At 35.7% G+C, this 16,905-nt stretch overlaps 1 protein-coding gene across 1 annotated transcript in view; it reads left to right on the forward strand.

Annotated features, from left to right (window-relative positions):
* The window catches only part of LOC150086284 (uncharacterized), a 114,230-nt gene extending 98,927 nt beyond the window's left edge, over positions 1-15,303 (forward strand). Inside the window, exons 11-12 of the mRNA XM_090374848.1 lie at positions 3,896-4,075; positions 12,850-15,303. Coding sequence (XP_090230974.1) covers positions 3,896-4,075; positions 12,850-15,303 — 2,634 coding nt within the window. The remainder of the gene's footprint in view (positions 1-3,895; positions 4,076-12,849) is intronic.
* Positions 15,304-16,905: the final 1,602 nt, after the last annotated feature.

Here is a 16,905-nt window from a genome sequence, read left to right on the forward strand (position 1 = left end):
AGTTTGTTGGTGACAATCCTGTAGACCACACTCTAAGAGTTGGCGTTACCAGATGTCCCCACCAAGGCCCGCCAACATTCCTTCTTTTTTGTCCTTATTAGAGCAGTATATGAGTTTTCTGAGATTCCTATAGGAATCTCTCAGAGACTCAACCTCATTCTGGGGCCAGGTTGCTCTTGCTCTCTGGAAGTGTTTTCTGGCCTGGTGCACCCTTTGCTGGAGTATATTAAGTTCAAGGCACCACCAGGGAACAGCATTTTTCTTCGGTTTTCTTTTGGGTATTCCTAGATTGGATGCTTCTTGAAGCATAATTGTGATATTTAGGTTGTGTTCATCTGGGCTATATTTGTTATGGATCTGAGACTGCTGCTGTTCTATTTGGTTTTGAATTTCATCTGTGAAGGTCTGCCAGTTGGCTTTCTTTAAGTTGTATCTGATTATATCTTGAGGGGACTGTATCTGGCTGTCTATTTGTCTTTAAGGTAAAAGTTATAGCCCTATGGTCTGAGGTGATCCAAGCTTCTTGGACCATCCAATCTGTAATTTTGGTAGATATGGAAGCAGTGGCTAAAGTTATATCTATATCACTTTCCCACAGTGTACTTCTGTAGGTAGGTAGGTTGTGGGGTCTATTTATTACCTGTAGGGTAGAAGTAGCTAGGTAGTCTGTTAGGAGTTGGCCATTATGTGTTCCTGGTCCGTCTTTGACTAAAGTAGCAATAGAACCATCTGGTTTTGACTGAGGTGGGTAAAAGTTGCAGCCAATAAATAGCTTTGACAAGAAACCAGAATGTTTGGCTACCATTTGGACAAGAACAACTTTTCTACTCTTAGCCTGTTCAAAATCTAGTTTGGACTGATTAAGAATGCTTTATAATTGTTGCAAGCTTTGGTGTAGGCAGAAAATGAACCTGGAGATTTGGAAACAAGCCAGTAATGATATGCAACTTTTTTCTCTTCAACAGACTTTCCGCATTTATTGGAAAACCAAAGTTTAGATAAAGGAAGAGATATTAAAGTGGAGTGTGGAATAAAGGATTCCATCTCTACAAGAATAATTTCATTGTCACGATCTAAGCAAACATTGACATCTGAAGGTTTGAAAAGTAATCCGACCAAGAAAAAGAAGAAAAGCAATCTCACAGGTCATCCCATTTTGCATTCTTGTAATGCCAAACAATGAGGTTGAAAATGGCTATGAGAGAAAGGTTCTGTTGGAGAAGGGATCACCAAGTTGTGATCCCTTCTCCAATGAGAAAAAGATCAAGTGTGTTGGCTGTATCATTAGGATTGTCTGGTATTCTGATTGGTAAATGAGCAAGCTGTGCAAGATCATTATTAGATTTCTGTTCAGAAAGGCGATAGCTACGGAAATACTTTTAAGGATGTTTAATTTTCTTAGACGTGAAGTATGCAGCTTGACATTGCCGAGTGGTCAGGAGCACGAGTGCAGCAGCACACACCCTTTGAGTGGACCGAGGTTCAAGCCCATGACTACTAAATATGATTAACATTTGTATTGATTGATTTATTGTAAACTCTACTGACCTGGTGGTCGTGCTGGAGTATAAACAAGAACATATTAGTAATTGCAAAAGCTTCATCATCTCAACCAGCTGGGTCCGTGTGACTAGAAAACAAACCAGCTGGAGTTGTTAATATTAAAATCGCCAAGAAAAATACCCCACTGTTAGGAAAGTTGGACTGGAGAAAGTCAAGTGTCAAAAGGAGGAAGTCAAAAGAGTTCCAAAAGAGTGATTCGTGGAGTTGGGAAAATGATAGAGGCAACAGATGAATTTTACAGAATGTGGTAGAAAGATTTTAAGCCAGAGAAGATCAAGATGAGATTCAAAGTTTAACTTATGCAGAAGTACCACCCTTGAAGCAAAAGGAATCATATAGCAAATAATTCATACAACTGAGATGAGTAGTGGTTGAATCATCCAATTCAAACACTGCTCATCCACTTCTAACAGAATCCCAAACTGGGATTCTGTCAGAAGTACATGAAGTTTGGCAGACTGTAAGTGGATATGGACATCATTGAGATTAGAACTGACACCATGTATATTTGCGAAATTAATGAGGAAGTGTTTGGGAGGTTTAGATCTTTTCACAGATAAGCTTGTTGTATTAGTTTGACAATTCATGGTGTATTCAGAACTAAGAAAAGGTGGCAAGGACATGCTGTATGAAGTATTGAAATTTTTTGGTAAGAATTGCACATGGTAAGAATATACCCAGCTCCTTGACAATGCCCCTGCATGCACACTACTTGGACTCCTTCCAGTCACTATCTGGCACAGAAGAGGAAGTGAGATTATACTAGCTGATCCTGACATCTCCTAGAGAGTTACCAGTAGGTTCACTCTGGTGGACTATCTAGTGGCCAGCCTGCAAATACCATTTTAGAGCTGTACCCTCAAAATGTAAGGAAGATTGGATCACTCCATGATGTCTATCATAACCTCAAAAGACATCAATCATACTGCATGATGGAAGAGTTGGGGTGGATTTGCCGGAGCTCTTCTCTGGAGACTAAACATAAGTTCCACCAGTTGATGAGTCTTCTACCACCTAGTAACACAGAGGGGTGGCATTCCTCCGTGTGGTGTGGGGCCACACCTTGACCCCTGCTTACATTGGTTTGCACCTCGGTGGTCACCTACCATGTGCTTGGTGCCATATTTCAGGACTTCCACATGGGCATTAAACCCAGGGTTACAATCAGTTCCACCATTGTAAAGGTGCAAGCTGAGAATTTGGCTGTCACAGACTGACTGGACTTTGCCAAAATTAGGTCCACTTGATTTAAGTGTCACCCAAATATTAGCAAATATTAGTTCCATTAGTGTTTTAAACTCTGAGGTAGCAAGCACAGCTTGGCATATCTGAGAGAATTTCTGTGACAGCCTCAAGGACCAAGTATGTATGCTGCATCTGAAAGGGAGGCAGTAGGTATGCATTAAGTTGAAGTTAGCTTTTGTAGCTTGATGACAATGTTGTTGTCTCGTATGTTAAATTTTGTGTATATTCAAAAAGTTTCTTGATTTCATGATGTGTCACATGATACTCATTTTGTCCAAAGTGGTACTATTCTACAGGTGCCTCAGTAATATTTTCATTTTGAAACAATGCATTCCATCATTTCAGCTGAATTCTTCTGGATGTTAAAATAGTTCAGTTGCCTTGCATTTTATTCTCCAGTTTGAAAGAAATATGGAAATCAAATTGTACTCAGTAAAATAAAATTTGTACAATTTGCACAAAGTTCCCTCTGATCAAAATCTATTGCAGTAAAGATTAAGATTTTATTCAAATTGTACTCATTCAAATTTCTTAGCAAGATTTGTCTTTTCATATCATTTTATTTTCTTTTGCCAGTACACTTTTCAGAACAGAAAAATATTATCAAATTTTTGATTTTGAAAATACTTACAGCTGTCTCCCCCCCACCCCATTCTCTCCCTTGAATAATATTTGTGAAAAGAAATGCCAGTTTTCCACAAAAACAATCTTCATGCTGACTAAGCACTTCAATAAAGAATACAAGTAGAGAAATAAGCTGTTGAACTACACAGAACTAACATGGAAACAAAAAATATTTTGAGAAAATATACTGTTTGGCAACTGAAATTCAGAAAATACCAGTGGAAAGGGTCAAATTAGTGATTTTATTTCTTACATTTTTAGTGCTGAAACTTATACTTCTGTTTCATCACCTTAAATACATAAACATAGGTCAAGGATCCATTTTAAAATAGTATGCCACTATAAAGCAAGCAAATATCAATTTGCAGGAAAGCAGAACCTCTAAAACATCTTACAATTTTAGAAATATTGTATATGATTATAAATGCAGTTTTAACAAATTAAGGTGGTTTTCCCCCATTAGAACAAGAGTCCAGTTCAACCACAGTGTGAACGGGATCTGTTTAAGAAGCTAAATGATCTCTTGAAAAAAATGGAACCATTGGAAGGAAAACTGGAGACAATAGTACGAAGAATTCGCTCTCGCATGAAGAAGGAATGGGATGATTATCAATTTAAAAAATCAAAAAAAGTGATAGAAGAGGTTGGTTTTAAATAGATAGTTATTAATTTTATATGAAATTTAAAATATTTTTATTAAAATTAAAATTTTAATAAAATATTGTTAATCCAATAAATGAAGTTCATTTGATTAACAATTGTGTATCAGATCCCTTGCTTTTCATGAGATCTGGTGCACAAGTTAAATAGAATACTTTCCACTGTGGTATATAAAAATACATTTATTATTCTGTGAACTTGCAGAGATTTCTCAGTGTTTCAAATCATTTTTAAATCTATTTAATTAGAAACAGGTTAAAAATAAATGTATAATTTACCATATCAAAGATAAAACAAAAAAAGTAATAATTCCTGGGAGTGCTACTTCAAAGCATAATTAAAGCAATGATTTAAATTAAAAATTAGCATAATTACTAAAAATAATTTAAGAATAATTATACTCAAAAGGGCTATCCTCTTCATTTTGCCATTGTACAAAGGGTACTAGGAAAGTTTTGCAATACAGCTTTGTTTATTTAATTTTTTCAAAGTAATTTCCTCTACATTCAATACACCTCTCCATCCTCCGAAACCAATCTTTAAACCAGTTCTGCCAAGTTTCACTAGGGAGTAAAGCACACTCGTTGTCCCAAGCCCGTAGAAGGTCCTCATCACTGGAAAACCGCCTCCCTTTTAGCTTCATTTTCACATGCGGGAACAGTGCAAAGTCGCAGGGAGCAAGGTCTGGACTGTAGAGAGGGTGCTCAAGAAGTTTCAGTCCTGTCGTGGTCAAATATTCGGTGCAGGCTTTGGCGCGGTGAGCTGGAGCATTTTCGTGATGGAGGTACCAGGTGTCCATTCTTGACTTTGGCCGCAGTTTCTTCATAGATCCAATGACATGACTTTAGGCAGGCATTGTTCAGTATACCACTTAGCTGTGACTGTCTTCTGCGTGTCCAAAACAACACGTTCCACAATTCCACTCGATTTGAAAAATACAGCTATCATTTTCTTCTTTACAGATCGGGATTTTCTGACAATTATGGGTGTGTCGTCATCATCAAAGACCCAAACTTTGTTTTGAGCCTTGGTCGGCAGATCGTAATAGTACAGCCAAGTCTCGTCACCTGTCACGATGTTGTTCACATACCCAGATTGTCCCTTATCAAACTATTTTAACATCTCCCGGCACCAAGTCATACATCGTGTCATCTGCTCTTCAGTCAGTTGATGCGGCACCCAGAGAGAACAAAGTTTCTTCAAGTGCAAATGATCTTGCAGAATCGAACGAATTGCTGGTGCATTTAGGCCCAAAGTATCCTCTATCTGTTGGTAGGTCACTCGCCTGTTTTCGTCAAGCATTTTCCTCACAGCAGTAACGTTTTCCTCCGTAACTGACGTTCGTGGCCTTCCCGGCCTCTCAGAATCCTCCAGAGTGAAATTTCCCCTTTGGAATTCTCTATACCACCTGAATATCGTTGTACGATGTGGACAATCATCATCTAGTGCAAGAGTCATTTCTTCTAAGCACTGGTCTATGGTTAAACCACGCACGAAATTATACCGCAAAATTGTCCTTATCTCATTTCGTGACCACGATGCCATCGCAAGCACTTTACACTCTCACTACTAATAAATAACTGAGCCCATCGACTTGGCGCGGCGGCTACTATGCACGTATGAACATGCAGCAACATGCAGCTTCCTGTGATTCATTGTTGCGTCATATTGCAAAACTTTCCTAGTACCCTTTGTATGTTTATTTCTAATATGTTGTGAAGTTTACCATAATTATGCAAGTTGCCAATTAAGTCCTAGATAAAAAATTTTTGTCTAATATTTTATAATTTAATCCTGTAACTAAATGAGAGGAACTCCACAAAAAATTTAGGTATATGAATTATTTTAAGCTGATATAACAGCTGTTCTTTTTTTTTTTTCATGAAATGTGGTTAAACTTTCTTTTTATTATACAGAAAGTTTCTCCAAGAACTTAATAACAATTTTAATATTAATATTAAAATTTAATATACAGGTCGACCATCACTAATCCGGCCACCGGTAATCCAGTTCTACACCGCTGATTTAGACATAATTTCCACGAACGTAATTTCAAATTTTCTGAGTCGGCGCACCGACCTGCCGCTACCGTTTTGGTGGCGTTGGTTGCAGCATCAGCTGTTGGCGCGAACTTGTAAACACTGGCAAGCCATTCCCACTTGTTTTTCTGCATTTGTTATTATAACCTGCTCACGTTTAGCCCCAGCCGTGATTGCAATGCATAAAGGAAGTGCCTCTTGTGGTATAAAGCTCAAACATCATACGTCCATAACAGATAAAGTTGAACTTCAGAAAAAACTCGACAGCGGTGTGTCTGTGAGAAGTTTAACTCTGCTTAATTGTAAATTCCAGCAATTTCTCTCAGTTCCTCTTATTTTGGTAATTTTCTTTTAGCCATTCCTTTTTAGATTTTTTTTTTTACAACACACTTGTACAAACTTGCAGAAAAACACAACACAATATGATGGATAATACAGCACGCCAACGAACTCGTTTTCAAAAAATCTCTAACAGTACTGACAAACTTATTGTGACGTTTGAGAGTTTATCGCAATTAGTTTTATTGCAGCGCTCGCCACGCATGCAATAAACTAATCACAAACGTCCTTCATATATATGCCATAATAGTGTCACATGTATGTGGCTGACACGACTTCTCAAAAATAAAGTAACCTACTGGGCCACATATATGTGACATAAAAAAAAAATATATATATATTTTTTTTTTTTGATATTTTAAGCAAAAAAAACGACAACACTGACATTACAATATTTATTTTAGAATTACTAATCAAATTATTTGCTAAATATTTTTTGGCTGCTGGGAAAGTTTTTTTCTGAAACTAGCTTGGCAGTCAACGTGTTAAAGGTAGGATGAGGTGGTTAGCTGTTGGGTAAACTGTATGTGCTAAAATAACCACCGGTGATCCAGCACCCCCCCCTCCAGTTCCCAATGCTGCTGAATTAGTGATGGTCAACCTGTATTTAAATTTAATATTAATTATAATAACAATGTTTTTAGAGAAATTCCCTTGTTTGATTCTCTTCCCCCCCCCCCTAGTGTATATGGTAACTAGCCACTCATTCTCAGTCTTTATTTTCTGCTTAATCTTATACATTAATAGTACTGGCAAAGTTTCAAACATTTTTGAAGAGGTCAAAACTATGTTTGGCATCCAGAGCAATACTGTGGCCTCTTCCCATCTCTTATCGTACAGTATAAGTCGTCTTTTGAGGTTACAATTTTAGGTTTGCAGAACTCAATATTCTTTACATTTAGAGGGTACAGTTTTAAGATGTTTTTCTCAAACTGACCAGACCAAACCTATAAGGAATGCTCTAAGATGCATCCAGATTGACTAGTAAATAACTTTACTCCCACTACTCTGCCAGTTGCAACTGGACAGAGTCTTGGAGTGTATATGGAGAACACTGTCAAGGTTATGTAGTCATCATCATCATCAGCCATTTTCAATCCACTGCAGGATGAAGGCCTCTCCAGTAACTTTCCAGTTCCTTCTCTTTTGTGCAATGGCCATCCATTTACTACCCACAAACTCGTGAATTTCATCTATCCATCTCCACCATTGTCTTCCAGGTTTCCTTCTAGCTCCTCTTGGGTACCATTCTGTTATTTGTTATTTTCTTAGTCCATCTGTCATCATGTCTTCGAGCTGTGTCCTGCCCAAGACCATTTTAATTCTTTAGTTTTGATAAGAATGTCCTTTATTTGAGTTTTCTGCCTAATCCATGTGTTTCTCTTCTTATCTAACAGTCTGATTCCCAATATAATTTGTTCCATTCTTCGCTGTGTAATTCTCAGCTTCTCTTCCATTCTTTTGGTGAGTGCCCAAGTTTCACTTCCATGTCATTGGTGGGAGTGTACATTGGTTCATTATTTTATGTTTCAGACAAACTGAGATATTGCTCCTCAGTGTGTGACTATATTTCCTGAATGCTATCCATCCAAAATTTATTCTTCTCTTGACTTCCAGCCATTTATCATTATTACAGCTAATAACTTGTCCCAGATAAGTATATGACTCCACCTTTTCAATTACTGCTCCTTCAATCGTTATGTTCCTTTCTGTGGCATACTTGTTCATCATTACTTTTGTTTTAGCCATATTCATCTCTAGTCCAAAATCCTTACTAACTGTGCATAACTGATAAGATTTTCCTCTAATTCTTTGGGATCGTGGCTTATAACCACAATGTCATCTGCAAATCATAAATGGTTTAGGTATTCTCCATTCACATTGACTCCTTTCTGCAACCAGTCTAATCTTCTGAAAGCTTCCTCAAGGGCAGCAGTAAACAACTTTGGAGATATTGTGTCTCCTTTCTCAATTTTAAATTTGCTACTGTCTTTGTCTAGTCTAATAAAGGAGGTAGCACTCTCATATATTTTCTTCAAAATCATAATATATGGGGTATCTATGCCTTGTCTTTTCAGTGCCTGAAACATTGCCTTATGCTGTATGGAGTCAAATGCCAGGCATAATGGTGTTTTATATTCATTTGCTTTTTCCATTAGCTGTGATATTACATGAAGGTGATCCATAGTTGAGAATCCTGTACTAAAGCCAGCTTGCTCTTTCGGTTGAAAAAAAAACTGTGATTGCATTATTCCACTCCTTAGGCGTCACACCTTTTCTAATGCATTTTATGAAGAGTCTTGCCAGTTTTTGTGTTATGTCTCTTCCTCCCAATTTTAACAACTCTACAGTAACAAATTGCTAGAAATTATAGAAATCTTATAATACCGTGAGTATTAGACTAAAATATGGAATAGCAAGTGCTTAAAAAACTGTACTCACCTTTGAATAAATCTGCAATAGTTTTTTTAAAAAGAATGGTAATTAAATCGTTTAGGTGGGGAGGTAAAGTAAAGAGATTAAGGAGGTTGTTAAGGTTAATTTAACGGAATTTCAAAATGGCCCCAAGGAAGTAGAAGTGCACATCTCCAATCCTAAGTTGTCATTAAAGAAAGAAGAAATCATTAAGAGTGAATTAAAAATGGATAATATAGTATGACAGAGCCAATAGTCGTTGTGAAGGACTTTTGTTGCTTATAACATCTTCAGTTGGCAAATTGGGCGGGAAGTAAACGCGTGCTGTATTTTAAAGGTTGTCTGTACTTCCCATGATGCTCTTTTGGACATGTGGGAACGTCAACCGCGAGAGGTTCCAAGCCAGGGAAAGGTTGAAGGGAACTTTAATGTTTATGATGTTGAGGTTAGAATGGTGCCAAAACCATTCGATAATAAGTGTTTCATAGTGAAGAATTTTGTGGCTGGATTTGAGTTTAATAATGGTAATAGCGGAATCAACTAGGGGAGTGTGGTTGTGGGTATGAGCATGTATTATAAGTTCTGTACTGGATTGGCCTGTTCTAAAACTGTTTTGGTGGTAGTATGCGCGGGTGTTGGCGGTTTTAGAAGAACCGAATTTTGTGGTGGTGCTGCCGATGTAGCAGGCATCACAGTTGGGCTGGCATTTAATAAAATATATAATATTGTTAAGGTCACTAGTGGGGTATTTATGTATGTCTTTATAGGAATTAAAAAAGGATCCTAGTTTATTGTATGCGGAAAAGGTGAGCGAAATGTCTGTACCTTTAAATATGCGGTGGAATTGTCCTGCAAGTTCGTTATGGTAGGGGAAAATTATGCGTGTTTTTTTTTTTTTTTTTTTTTTTTTTTTATTAAGAAAATTGAACAGCCAGATCAATTTTCTTAATCTTACCATCTTTAAAACAGACACAAAAATTTTCAGAAAAAATACACATACCGGAAAATACCTTCATTTCGCTTCACACTGCCCCCTAACACAAAAAAAGCTGTCTTATACAACCAAATCTGTAATGCCATCAAATTCAGCTCCTCACAAAATGATTTACAAAACGAACTTCACTATCTCACGGAGAAATTCATATCTAGAAACTACCCTCCCCAACTCATCTCTCACACAATTTCCACCGTTAAAAATAAAATTAATAACCTATCCAAACATAATAATAAAAAAAATTAAAAAACACGACATTAATTTATATTATATAAATATAATAAAAATTAAGAAATTTTGAATTTATAGAATGCATAGTACACATTGATCATAATCAACGACGATCAGAGTGTACTATGTATTATATAAATTTCGAAATTACAATGTGTACTATGCTTTATTTAAATTCAAAATTTCTTAATTTATATTGTATTTTATATAATTCTAACCTCTGTTATTTGTTATACAACCTCAAAATTGATTTTGCCTCAGTGCATATTAATCATTACAGAAACAGAGAACCTCTTATCGTTGTTTTTCCTTTCAGTTTGGGTGGTTGACCCCAGAAATCATCAAAATTGTAGGTATACAGCGATAATATTTTGTAAATTATCCTTTGTGTGTATGTAACAATACTTCACCCATGAGTTCTCCATAGATTTATATAGGTATGTCTTTTATGATAATCTGTCCCATAAAATAATACATATATTTAGTATATGTATTATTTTATATATATATTATATCATGGGTGTAGTGTATATATTGCCACTGCAATGGCACTAGCCCATAAATTCCATATATTAATGATTATCAACATACTTATTTATATACAAAGGGTACTAGGAAAGTTTTGCAATATGACGCAACAATGAATCACAGGAAGCTGCTTGTTGCTGCATGTTGAGACATGTTCATACGTGCATAGTAGCCGCCGCGCCAAGTCGATGGGCTCAGTTATTCATTAGTAGTGAGTGTGTAAAGTGCTTGCGATGGCATCGTGGTCACGAAATTAGATAAGGACAGTTTTGCGGTATAATTTCGTGCGTGGTTTAACCATAGACCAGTGCTTAGAAGAAATGACTCTTGCACTAGATGATGATTGTCCACATCGTACAACGATATTCAGGTGGTATAGAGAATTCCAAAGGGGAAATTTCACTCTGGAGGATTCTGAGAGGCCGGGAAGGCCACGAACGTCAGTTACGGAGGAAAACGTTACTGCTGTGAGGAAAATGCTTGACGAAAACAGGCGAGTGACCTACCAACAGATAGAGGATACTTTGGGCCTAAATGCACCAGCAATTCGTTCGATTCTGCAAGATCATTTGCACGTGAAGAAACTTTGTTCTTTCTGGGTGCCGCATCAACTGACTGAAGAGCAGATGACACGACGTGTGACTTGGTGCCGGAAGATGTTAAAAAAGTTTGATAAGGGACAGTCTCGGTATGTGAACAACATCGTGACAGGTGACGAGACTTGGCTGTACTATTACGATCTGCCGACCAAGGCTCAAAACAAAGTTTGGGTCTTTGATGATGATGACACACCCGTAATTATCAGAAAATCCCGATCTGTAAAGAAGAAAATGATAGCTGTATTTTTCAAATCGAGTGGAATTGTGGAACGTGTCGTTTTGGACACGCAGAAGACAGTCACAGCTAAGTGATATACTGAACAATGCCTGCCTAAAGTCATTGGATCTATGAAGAACCTGCGGCCAAAGTCAAGAATGGACACCTGGTACCTCCATCAAGATAATGCTCCAGCTCGCCGCGCCAAAGCCTGCACCGAATATTTGACCACGACAGGACTGAAACTTCTCGAGCACCCTCCCTACAGTCCAGACCTTGCTCCCTGTTCCCGCATGTGAAAATGAAGCTAAAAGGGAGGCGGTTTTCCAGTGATGAGGACCTTCTACGGGCTTGGGACAACGAGTGTGCTTTACTCCCTAGTGAAACTTGGCAGAACTGGTTTAAAGATTGGTTTCGGAGGATGGAGAGGTGTATTGAATGTAGAGGAAATTACTTTGAAAAAATTAAATAAACAAAGCTGTATTGCAAAACTTTCCTAGTACCCTTTGTATATATATATATATATATATATATTTGAATAACACTTGAAATAGTTGGAAACTGAATCTTTCATAACAAAATAAAATAGAAAGGTAAAGCAAACATCAGAGGCAGCAAAAAGCATATTCCTCTACATGATGCTTGAAATATAACAATAAAAATAAATTAAAATAAGAATTTTAAAAAAATAAAAAGATAATGCCAGCAGCATTGGAGTGCTCGTATCAGTTTTCTATTTTTAATTTTCACTGCATCAGGACCACCGCTATTCAAGTCCTCTGCATTGGCGGTTCGATCTGGGGTTCGGGTGGTGGACTGATCTTTCGATTGACTCGCCTTTGCGGCGATTTGTCTAGCGATTGAAATGCAGCGACTCCCTGACGATTATTGGCCTTGTTGTCCTCTGTTGAGATGGGGCGTAATGGTCAGTCTATTTTTGGTTTATTTTTGTTTTATTTTATTGTACATCTCTGTTGGTGATATTTCACATAAATTTGGACCTGGTGTCCGTCAGAGGGGCGCCATTAAATTTCTATTTTAATTGGCTTTCAAAATTTAATGAATTATTATTTATTATTCTTATAATTAGATGTTCTAAATTATCTTAAATTTTCTACTGCAATATTTTTACTCTTGTTTCCCCTCTCTTCCCTCCTTGGTTTGATTTTTAAGTTTAATTTCAACTGTTTTCGCTCTTCTGTCTTGCCATGCTGCTGGCATTATTATTTTATTATTTTTTTTTAATTCTAATTTATTTTTATTGTTATACACACACACATTCAATTATTTTAGAATTTTGAACATTAAATATTCTTTAAAAATATATAGTTCAGTGCTAAGGTTTGAAATTTTGATTTGTGTACTTGTATTTCAATTATTTGCTTTTAATCACAGGAAATGGATGATGTCTGGGAGAGTGGATCTGGTGAACAGTCTGAAGGTGAAAGTTCCTCAGAAGAAAGTAGTGAAGAATCTGAGGATTCTGCTGAAAATAATGTCCAGACTAAGAGATTGGCCATTAAAAGATCAGTAGTCAGTATGGACAATGAAGAAAGTTCTCTAGAAAAACTTGAAGTATCAGCAAAAAAGAAAATTAAGAATAATGAGACTGAAGAAGTGACTTCAAGGTCAAAAACTCAAAACAGATTAGCCAGCAAAAAGAAGCAGCTTCTGTTGTCTCAGTTTTCTTGTAATTCAGCAACAGAAGCTCAAGGACAGTATTATTGGGAGACACTACGACAGATCATTGTTTCTACCAACAAAAAAGAAGTTGAAGCTGATCCTCAGGCATCTCCGAGCAAGACTTTGAATCAGATTAGTGATGATACTGATAGTAATGTTGAAATTAGCAACATTGACTCACATCCTTCTATGGAAGATGCACCAGTCACTGAATTACATAATAACAGCAGTGTTTCAGCAGTGTCATCCAATTTTGTTGAATCACAAAAAGAAGTTCCTAGTATGCCTCAAGGAAACAGAACAGAAACAGTATCACCTATACAACTGGAAAATGAGATTTCAGACCATGCAAATAGCCCCAGTAATGCCAACACTTCAATTCCTGAAGAGGGCCAGAACTGGCTTTCTGAAACATCGACTTCATCTATGGAATCTGAAGTTACAATTGAGAATACTGCTTTTATAGCTCAGCCCACCCAGCACTTTCAAACTGGAAGTACAAGAGTAGTAACTACCTCTCAACATGTAGAAATGCATGGAAGTTCCTCTCAGCTACAGAACATTAAACTTATACCAGCTGTTACACAGGATGGAAGAAGAATATTTTTGCAGTATGTATTAGATTCACAACAAACAGAAACCAGGGCTGATATGCAGTCACAAAACATATGTGTAAATGCTCATCAGAATCAAACTGAAAATATGGCAACTACGTTTATAACACCTAGCAGTTACCAGAACAACTCAACTTATCAGAATGCCTCTGAGAAGAAAGAGTTTTTGTATACATCTGGTAATGGCACATATCCTCTGATCACCAAACAAGCTGCTAACTCAAGTGGGGATCATCATCTAATTACCACTCAAAATCAAAGTGTTAATGCATCTGTTTCTAGTAATGAAATTGATAATAGTATATGTGCATCAAAGACACTTAGTGTTCCTTTATCACAGATCCTTCAGAACAATCTTGCTCAACTTGCAGTACTCCCAACTGTCAACAAACAAAAATTGGTGCTTACTTTAATACCAAAATCTATGCCAAGTCAAACAGTTCCATCTGACAAAAATAATTCTCCTGTTAGTGCTATTCAGACTAAGACAAACATTTCAGGTCTGAATAACATACAAGGTGCTAGGAAAATGAACATTGTAACAAGTGAACCACCTCCACTAAGACCTATTATTTTTAATAGGAGTGTTGAAGAAAGTCATTCTAGATTATCAACTTCAAATAGCAACTCAGCAATGCCTAATAACTCAAGTAAGCCATGTGTAGTCTCTGCACCAGTTAATAGCCAAGTGCCTTCTGTTCCATCCTTTTCTATATCATCAGGCACTGCTGAACAGCAATATAAACAAAATGCAAATATACCACAGTTATCAAAGACCTCCCTACCCGTCAGTAGCTCTTTGTTGTCAAATTGCATTTCACAGAGAGCCGCTGTCTTTCAAGTTTCAAATACTCAGCATCAGAAACTCAACGTAAGAAATATTTTACAGAATACTGCTGCTGATACTTCTCTTCATCCACAGTCTCTTGGTAACACCAGTTTAATCAACATAATTAGGCCAACAGATCAGCCTTCACATCCAGTTCAAGTTCTGCAATCTAGCAATGCTCCTTCAAGAGTAAATGCCATTATTTTGCCATCTGCTGATGTAGAAACATCAGATAATTCTGTAAAAATGTTAATATTTTCAGATACGTTTAATACTTCCTTGGCTACACACAATCAGGTAACTGCACTTCCTGTTTCCTCTCCAACTGTTTCAAATGTTGCTCCTATATTACTGCCAAAGTTGGGATCACTGGCATCGTCTAAAGACATGACACCTTCCTCTGTGCCCAGTATAGGAAACCAAAATGTTACTTTGCCTTTGGTTAGGCTTACGAATAACATTGGTCCAAATTCTGTGTACAGACAGACTCCTTCAGTTCCTTTGCAATCTTGTGTAAATAAACAGAGTTCTTTGATTGTGTTAAACCAGAAGGACCAGCTAACTGGAGGTCCACAAGTAATGCATTATCTAACTGTGAATAATAATAATAATAATAATGCCCAACCTGCCACTTGCACACTTTTTAGCAATTTACCTCATACTCTTGCTGGTAACATCTCAGAGTTAAAATCAACTTTTCAAAATGTAGCAAGCACTTCTTAGAATTATTTGAAAGCATCATATACTGACTGCTTAAAAATAAACTTTGCTGCTAAGTTAAAAAACTTATTTGTAGAGTGTTAGAATTAAAAAATAAATTATATATATATACACACACACAAATATATATATTTAGTTTAAATAATTTATATTTTGAAACAAATTGGTGGCCTTAAATAGAAGTTTGCATTTTTAAAATGTGCATAAACAGTCATATTTGAGAGATGTGCCTATGCAAATTATAGAATAATAGCTGGTTTAAAAGAACAACATTCCACCTAAAATTGTTTTATTATCCTTAAATATATTCCTTTAGTCTAACTCTTGTGTATGGTAAATTTTTATTCTGCATATCTTAAAATATTTTATGGCACAGTTCAAGTCTTTACCTTTAATTTAGTTTTACGGAAGAAATTCGAGTATTGCATTTTCTAATAAAATTTTGTAATTAAATGAGACAAATAGACAAGCACTTGTTTTATGTGATAATGGATAGTTTTTCAATTAATTAGTAGTTTTTTTAGGTGTTTTACTTTGTAGCAAAAAAGCTGAGATTACTTTTTTCCTGCTGCTAGTAGTCTGCTGATTAGCATTGAAAATAATTTTTCTTTTGCTTCAAAGCTTATGTGATATATAAAAGTTTTAAAATAGGAAATTATTTTATGGCTTTTTTACTGTATAGTTTTTTTTAACATTTATAAATGATTTCTTTTGAGAATCTGCTAATAGAAATTATCGAATTCAGAATTTTTTTCGGAAGTTTAGTTTCCTATAAATGTAATTTTAGACCTTTATTTTCTAAATGAAATTCATAACTCACCTTATTCTTTTCATTTAAAATTAAAAGTTGTTTTGTTATAATTTATTAAGATGTGAATACAGAACAGTCTGTCACATTTCAAAATGTACTAAATAGAGTAACTTCCCACATTGTGGTATATCTTTTTTCTTTTCTTTTCTTTTATTACATCCATTTTTTTTTAATCATTCATTTTGGTAATTTAATGAAAATACGGCACAAAAAATTTTTTTGAGAGTTGAATTTCAAGCTTGCAATATCTGAACAGATTAAGAAACTAAGTCATAATATATCCTAAAGAAATTTGATAAATTATTTTAAATTATAAAAAAATTGTATTTTTAAAATAAAATAATACATTTTTAAATTAATAGTAGACTTTTGAAAAAATTTCTTAAAAATTAAACATTTTATTTTTAAAAATGTACATTGAAAACCTTATACACATGAGACATATTCCATAAATGAGTTCTATCAATCCTTTTTTGTTTCTTAATGAAGAATCTTTTACTTATTACAATTTCATTATAATTTCTTTGAGATATCACCTTGATATGAGAGGCCATATTTCTTTATTGGTATAAATATACTGATTTATACACAAGACTGAACTGTGCCATTAACAATCATTATGCAAACTCATATTAATCAGTCTCATTCTTTGCACCAAAGTGTTGCAAACGGGTTAATTTAGACTGTTCATTGAAATTTTGTGTATAATGAAAAAACCTGTAAGTAGTTTAATATCTCTGAACTAATTGTAAATATGTTAAATTATAAGTATGAATAAACCTGTTTTTAACATT

Source organism: Mastigoproctus giganteus, chromosome 5, assembly GCF_048544385.1.
Source record: "Mastigoproctus giganteus isolate SK-2022 chromosome 5, ASM4854438v1, whole genome shotgun sequence".
NCBI classification, from domain to species: Eukaryota; Metazoa; Arthropoda; class Arachnida; order Uropygi; family Thelyphonidae; genus Mastigoproctus; species Mastigoproctus giganteus.